Source organism: Megascapheus bottae, chromosome 4 (genome assembly GCF_031878675.1).
Source record: "Megascapheus bottae isolate mThoBot1 chromosome 4, mThoBot2.hap1, whole genome shotgun sequence".
NCBI lineage: Eukaryota > Metazoa > Chordata > Mammalia > Rodentia > Geomyidae > Megascapheus > Megascapheus bottae.
In genome coordinates this window covers 6,185,643-6,193,636 of record NC_143512.1, presented here as the reverse complement: position 1 = coordinate 6,193,636, position 7,994 = coordinate 6,185,643, and the positions used below count along the sequence as shown (strand labels likewise).

The following is a 7,994-nucleotide window of genomic DNA, read 5'->3' as shown; positions in this document are numbered from 1 at the left end:
CCCAACAACTTTTTTTTTTTTTTTTTTTTTTTTGGTCATGAGGCTTGAGCTCTGGGCCTAGGCACTGTCCCTGAGCTCTTCTATTCAAGGCTACCACCCTACTCCTTGAGCCATAGAGCCACTTCTGGTTTTCTAGTGGTTTATTGGAGATAAGAGTCTCACGGACTTCAGTGCCCGGGCTGGCTCTGAACCGTGATCCTCAGATCTCAGCCTCCTGAGTAGCTAGGATTACAGACCTGAGCCACTATGGCTCCAGGCCAACAACTGTTTTTATAGGAAAGAAATTATACAAAAGTAAGGATCCACCCTTACTTTGACAGTGTTGAGGATATTGTCATTGCCGGTGCCAGTGGCACAAGCCTGTAATCCCTAGCTACTCAGGAGTCTGAAATCAGAGAATCGTGGTTCTGTTGCCAGCCCAGAGAGAAAAGTCCCTCTGGGGTTCTTATCTCCATTGAACCACCAGAAAACCCAAAGTTGAGCTGTGGCTTAAAATGGTAGGGTGCCAGCCTTGAGTAAGAGAGTTCAAAGATAGTGCCTAGGTCCCAAGTTCAAGCCTCACAACAGATAAATATAAATAAAAATGAGAATAGTTGTTCTTAATAATCTGTTATTTATTTTTCTTTTGTATCCCTTATGGATAATGTCAGGTGGTTAATGTATCTGACTTTGTTACCTGGTATATTGTATATACATTTATTTGATTATTTGAAATAGGGAAGGGAAGCAAGGGGGGGGGAGATGATTGGGAGGGGATGGGAGAGGGACATGGGGACAAAAACATGAGAAGAAGTATCACTGTGTGAGAAGTAATGCACCTACTTCCTGACTAATGTAACTGTAACCCCTCTATAAATTACCCTGACAGAATTTTTAAAACTCTTTTTCTTCCTTGGGAGATTAAATAACAAAGACTGCACTTTAATTTAGGGAAAAGCCATGTTTCTCAAACAGTCTTTTGGATAATTGAAAGCTATGGAAAGCTCAAAGTTAGGTTTCTGCTATTTATGAGGATGATATGTGGTTAAAACATAAGATTGGTTTAGGGTATAAAATATCCTTAGAACATATTTTTAAGTAGTGTTGTACAGCTTTATTTTCACAAAGATGCATGAGGATAATACTGTGTGTGGAGAAAAATACTGACTCCTTGACTTGCTGTAAGTCCTAGCTCTGCCTGTTCTGTCTCAACGATGAGCTCATAGGAAAGTGATTTGTCTGTTTCTGAGTTTGTTTCTCCAAGGATATGGTGTTCAAAATCTTCTAGCTTCTCTCTTTAGGATCATTCACCTTTAATCCTATCTGAATCTGTGATAATTAATCCAGAGCCTTCAAAATACCTAGGGATGGAACCACAGGAACCCTGGGTTCTTTCAGTAAAAGCAACTTTCTCCAGATGTAGACGTCTTTAAATCTTTACCTGATTGGTAGGCCAATCAATCTGTCTTCTTTTTCCCTCCCCTCCCTGTTAAGAAGGAAGCACAGTCAGAAGCATATTTGTGCGTAAGGCAACATGCCGGATGTGGACAAGGACCCCAGTTCTTGAGTGATTATGGAATATTCAATTTTGAGTAGGGTCCTTGAGCCCTTGTGGGGAAAGTACATTACTTGAAGAAACAGACATGAGCTTCTTATAGCTGCTCCTTTCACAGGATTCTTACAGAATGGAAGTTAACCTGGCGTGATGTATGTGAAGAAGTCTGCCATAAGCCTGAACAACTGGTTTTACATGTCATCAGTACTTGTATAAAAATGAGCTGCACCCAGGGAGTTCAGTCTTAGAGCACCAGCTGAGCTATGCACGGCGCAGACCTGTAGCAGGCTTACATCATCTTCACCATGAATGTAGTCACAGCGCCAACACTCCTGATCCTGGCTCTTTGCCTCATAAAAGGTGAGCAATTTACATACAATCAAAGTCTCCTGCTGTATTTCTCAGAGCCCTGGGGAAAAGGAGTCCCTTCCCCGCACATGAATAGATACATTAACACTACAGTATCTTGCCAGACATAGACTTATGTTTACATATGTGGATTTAACTCTGCTACCCTCAAAAAGGGCAAGAAGTTGGAGAATATGTGAATTTTTAATCCATGGCAAATCCTCCTCTTACTTTTATTTTAGTTTTGAAAAGTTAATAGGTTCTTATACAACATCTTTATCTTATCAAATGTCAAGTTATGCTATACAGATAATCAATATTAAATAATGCATACTATATGTAATGTTTGGAATTCAAATATCTTTTTTGTTTTAAAGCAATACTATCTTCTAGTTTATTTTATGTTTGTGTTTTAAAATTTGCAAGGGATTAAAGTATTGTTGATGAAGGACTTATATGTGAGTGAAGATACAGATTTATCTCATTTGCTATTTGAGTGATAAGGACACATATATTGTCTAAGTTTATCTCACTATAAGTGAGATTACATTTTTAAAAACAAAATCTCAGAAATTACATCAGTGAGCTTCTTATATAAAGTCTCCTATACGAATTGTATAGGTGTCAGACAGTCAGAGAAACAGTATAATACTCTGACTTTATCCTAATTCTTTGTCATTTATCTAATATTTGCACCTACAATGTGGAGATAGAGTTCTCAAAATTCAGAAAATGGAATTTTATAGGCACATAGGATATAATCTTCATTTTACATCACAATTTTAAGTTACATTAAAATTGAATGGTGTATTTGGTATGTATATGGTTATGAGTATGTTATATCCTAAAAGGGGACTGCTGTACTTCATTCTGAAAAGATCTTTTGGGATTATATATTCTTGTGACTGTAAAGCAGGAGTATTATTTTGCAAAGTAATTGTTTTGTACGGTGTGATAAACCTTTGAAATCTCTTGGTGCAAGGCTTTCATGTATCTGCCATGGCAAATTGCAATGTGTTTAAACTAATTCCTGGCTTTACAATGTATTGTCATGAAGGCAGTGGGAACTGGGTCTGGGGTGAATTGTTGGTTTTGTTTGCTAAATACTTTACATTCAATATGGCTTCTGCATTTTGTTCCAGATGCTGTCAGTAAGGATGCTGATCAGGTTAGTCTTGCTTTTTCTCCTTGAAGCCATTCCAAGTTCCCTTCAGAAAAATGGTTTGTGGGCATTTCCATGTTAATAACACAGGCTGATTACACTGATAGGCGCTAATGGCTTTTGTTAAAAAAAAAAACACAGAAAGAAAAGTCTTTGTATATCAGACATGAATCTGTCTCACTCTCTCTTTCCTGTCTTCCTCTTTCTCCTTGGTTCTTCCTCTCTCTCTCCCCCTCCCCCCCCTCTCTCTTTCTCTCTCTCTCTCACACACACACACACACAAACACACAATCAATATATTAATGGTGATAGACATCTTTAAGTGACAAGGTATAATTTCATAGGAGCGTTCCAAAACTCCACAAACAAAACAAACTAACCAATAAAGCCATAACATACCACATACAAAGTTAAGTGTGTTCAAGTAATCATTATGCCAAAAGGACATGTCTGTATCTAGTATAGATACTATATGTATATTTTGTTGAATAAATAAATATTTATTGAACAGATGTATGTGTCAGATCCTATTTGAAAGGCTTGGAAGAGTCAACTATTCTTTCTGAAAGTTATATTTTACTGGAGGAAAACAGACATTAAAAAGCAAAGTACTAAAAGTAAAAATTAGAAATGGAAATAAAATACATAATGAAAATAAAGCAAAGGACAGAAGGGAATTCCAGGGAATGGAGGTGGTATTTGTTTGTCATTAGCATGATCGAGGAAGTTTTTCTGGAGGGAAACCATTAGATGATGATTGAGGAACTGAGCTATGAAGACATGTGCAGTTCCTAGCAGACCCAGTAGAGCAACAGCAAGACTACCAAAAGTCATTCCTTTGACAAATTTGATGAACATTCTCCATAGAATTAATTTTTTTCTATATGAACGGCAAATTAAAATACCAATCTGCACACATATATTTATTATGCACTTATTTATAGCAATGCATTCCTTTAGTTTAACAAAGTAATAGAGTAAATACAGTAATAAAATACCATCCCTGTTCCCAAATTCTCTGGTCTACGCATAAGATGTTTTCTTACTTTATTTTCTTACAACTTACGTTTATAGAAAGAAAATTTCTATAGAAATGTTCTAGAGAATTTTTATCAGTTTATTAATTAGTCCAAATTAATGATTAAGGCTAAGTTCAGAATTATGGTAGAAATGAAAACAATGGGCTGGCATTTTGAGAACCAAAGCAAATAGTCACTTAGCCATTTTAATACTGAAAGAAAGGATATTGTACCATTGAGCATGACAGCATTATTTTCTTTTTCCAAAATTCATGATGAAGGGTTTTGGCTTTTTCCTGTCAATAAACTGTATTGGGAAAAATGCTTTTAAAATATAGGGTACCAGATTAGCCACCTTGTCTTGGCATAAAAGGCAAAAGGATATATATATATATATGCACACATATGTATACATATACATACATATATACACATATGTGTATATACATATATGTGCATATATATGTAGAGAGAGAGAAAGAGAAGTCATTTCAGTAGAAATGAATACAGCTGATATGTGTGTTGTTCCCAAGTTGAATACATTGGGTTATTTCTAGCACCATATTAAATATTATAGACCCCCCAAACCTGAACAGAATAGAAAAAGATAGATCTAACATATATGCCTAAGTTTCTCATCAGAGATGATTTATTATGAAACCAAAGCAACCTTATTAATGTGCCCTTCCAAGATGAGAACATTCCAAGTCCCTGAAGGTTTAGTTACACAGACCATGAATGGAAAACAATTATATTAAAACCAGTGAGGCATAAAAATACTTGAGTTGATCAGAATCCCTCAATCAGAGCAAGGAAAAAAATAGCAACAACAATAACACAAGCAAAAATGTACAGAGGGCTGGATTATAATCCTTGCTGAAAAGTGGTCTCCCCTTAAGAAGAATTGGTCTAAATCGGTTCCATTTTCAACTCTCTATTATGGTAATTGCAAATAATTTGCTTCCAAGACAGAACAGCTTCTACTTTCCATTTGTATGATCCTATGTCCCACACAGAATCATGTCAAAAATAGGACTGAGCCTTCTCTTACAAATTAAACACTATGAAACGATTTCTTAACCTATTCGTCAAAACTCCAGTGCCCATTTGCAAAACATTTTTCCTTTTTTCTTTGAGAATTAATATTTTATCAAACTGTGACATTGTGGAAGTCCAAATTCCACAATTTTGGCGTTGCTTTGCTTTTGATTACAATTAATGCGTTTCTCATGATTATTCACTTAAATCTACTTACAGCTTCATTTCAATATTTTCATGATTCTTCATTCTATATTCTTTGTCTAAAATTCCCAGCACACGGGCTATTCTTTTATTATAGACATTGGGCTTTGCTGATGATAAGACTTTATAGGGCCACTAATATATGGTAAGCTAGGGAGTAAGTTTCAAAGATAGCACAAAATAAAGAACCAGACATCAGGTATAGTTCCACTACTGCCAGAAATTGCTACTCTGCTACCATGACAAGATCACTGGCAAGTGATAATAATCAGAGAGAGAACTTAGCAGGCCAGTCTTAGCAAAAATTCCCAGGGCTGGTCTCACATATTATTATTCTTTACCATTAATTATTCTATAAGTGTTGCCAGCTGCATTTCACATTAAGAGATTATGAGCCTTGAATACAGCAGAATGGAGAGGTGGATGGATGTCCCGGCTTCTCACATTAAATCAATTTCCCATTCTAATTTTCCCCAGTGATTCTAACATTCAATATTGCTTACATATTCTCTTCCAAACTTGGCACTATGCATGGCACAGGCAAAGAAAGAGCCCAAACCAGCAAGGACATTTGATCGGGTTGTAAAACAGCAGTATCAAAAAATGTGAGAAATATTTTGAGGGGAGGGAGTGAGAGAAGCAAGTTTGGAAATAATGTTGCATGACATCATAGACTCGCAAGCTTTTATGATGGTGACAGTGACAGCGCTGGTGGCACTGATGGTGTTGATTTTGGGGTGGAAGTGGAAATACATCTACAGAAAGAATGTAAACCAGAAAGGAAATTTTCTCTTCTAAGATTCTGGGAGGACTTAACATTAAGCCCTGAAACTTCAGCTTCATTAGCTTTAAAGTAAGTCTGCCTGCATATATACGACAAAAGGATCTGTAAGTTTGCCAGAAAATGAATCACTGTAGAAACTTGTTTTCCAAACATATATGACTAAGGAGTCCTTTAAAATAATTAACAACTGCTAACATACAAATGTGAGGAGGTTTTGTAGTACACAACTGGGGGATAGCTATACAAGTTCCAGTGATCTCTTGTCTCATTCTCCCCTCAGCCTCTCAAGCTCCATTTACAGAAATTACTATCACTCTTTTGCACACTAAGTATTTATATGCCAATAAGAATGGCGCCAAATTCCATAACAATAATAATACAAGACATTTGTTGAATATCTGCAATGGATCAGCCATTCTTTGAGGATTTGACTATGTACTTACCTTTAGTCTGCCTACGTCCTATGAAATGTATAAATTCATATCTTGTGCTTTTGGTGGCTTAACTGAGGCTTAAGAAGCTAAAGCTTTTGAAGTTCTAAATGTTCAGTCCAGAATATAAGGTCAGATCTTTCTGTTTCATTCATTGTATCAGATCAGTGCTTATAATGTGAATTTACCATAGGGTCTTTTAAGCAAGATTTAGTAATAAATTTTAAATTTATATTAATGGATTGAGTAGCTTTCATACAAGGAAATAGATACCACTAAGCATGGTTGTTTGAGTAAGTTATTTTTAAAGAAATGCTGATTTGGCACTAATGGTTCACGCCTGTAATCCTTGATATTCAGGAGGCTGAGATCTGAGGATCATGTTTTGATACCAGCCTGGGCAGACAAACCCTAGAGATTTTTTATTTCCAATTAGCCACAAAAATTCCAGAAGTAAATTTATGGCTTAAAATGTTACAGCATGAGCCTTTGAATGAAAACGATACAGGACAGTATATAGGGCCTAAGTTCAAACCCCAGAATGGTCATACCCATGAAAGAGAGAAAGAAAAAAGGAAAGAATGAAAGGAGGGAGGAAGGAGGGCCAAGAGTTTGGCCTAGTGGTAGAGTGCTTGTCTAGCATGCACAAAGACCCGGATTCGATTCCTCAGTACCACATACATAGATAAAAGGCAGAAGTGGTGCTGAGGCTCAAGTGGTAGAGCTCTAGCCTTGGGAAAGTCCAAGGACAGTGCTCAGACCCTGAGCTCAAGCCTAGGACTGGCAAAAAAAAAAAAGAAAGAAGGAAGGAAGGAAAGAAGGAAGGAAGGAAGGAAGGTATGAAGGAAGTAGAAGAAAGAGAAAAAAGTGAAAGAGGAAAGGAAGAAATAAATATCTGCTTTGATAAAATTTAAGTAAAGACACTGATTTTTACTTTGTCTCTCCACTCCCCAGGACACATGCAATGAATTTCAGGCATTGATGAAAAATGGAAAACTGTTCTGTCCCCAAGATAAAAGCCTTTTTCAAAGTCCAGATGGAAAAATGCTCATCAACAAATGTACTACATGCAAACTGATACTGTGAGTAAACATCTCCTGTCAAAGAGTAACCTATTATCTGAGTCAAAATGAGCATTATTTTTTTCAACTGTCCTTTCATCTAAACACGAAGGAGCAGGTAAATGTTCCTAGAAGAACATTCTGACACCCCATCAGAGAAAACTGGGTATTTGCCATCCACTAAGCCCAGTCAAGTCAGTTGTAATTTCAAAGCCATTTCAGGGGGCCAGCTAGTGTTACCTTCTAATACACACCACATGCTTCTGATCCGGTACTACATCTTTGTGCTTCCTGGTTCTTGGAGAGAAAGAACATGAGAAAGAAAGATTCTTTGGGCTTGTTGTAGTGGAGAGTTGGAGAAGAACGAATAGAGAAGGATGTCAGACACCTGTGGTGATCTGCCAGCAAAAGTC

At 36.7% G+C, this 7,994-nt stretch overlaps 1 protein-coding gene across 1 annotated transcript in view; it reads left to right on the top strand.

Annotated features, from left to right (window-relative positions):
• The first annotated feature begins 6,055 nt into the window (after positions 1 to 6,055).
• Positions 6,056 to 7,994, top strand: part of Spink5 (serine peptidase inhibitor Kazal type 5) — a 69,190-nt gene continuing 67,251 nt past the window's right edge. Inside the window, exons 1-2 of the mRNA XM_090332188.1 lie at positions 6,056 to 6,193; positions 7,475 to 7,602. Of these exons, the coding sequence (XP_090188314.1) occupies positions 7,502 to 7,602 (101 nt within the window). The 5' untranslated portion in view covers positions 6,056 to 6,193; positions 7,475 to 7,501. The remainder of the gene's footprint in view (positions 6,194 to 7,474; positions 7,603 to 7,994) is intronic.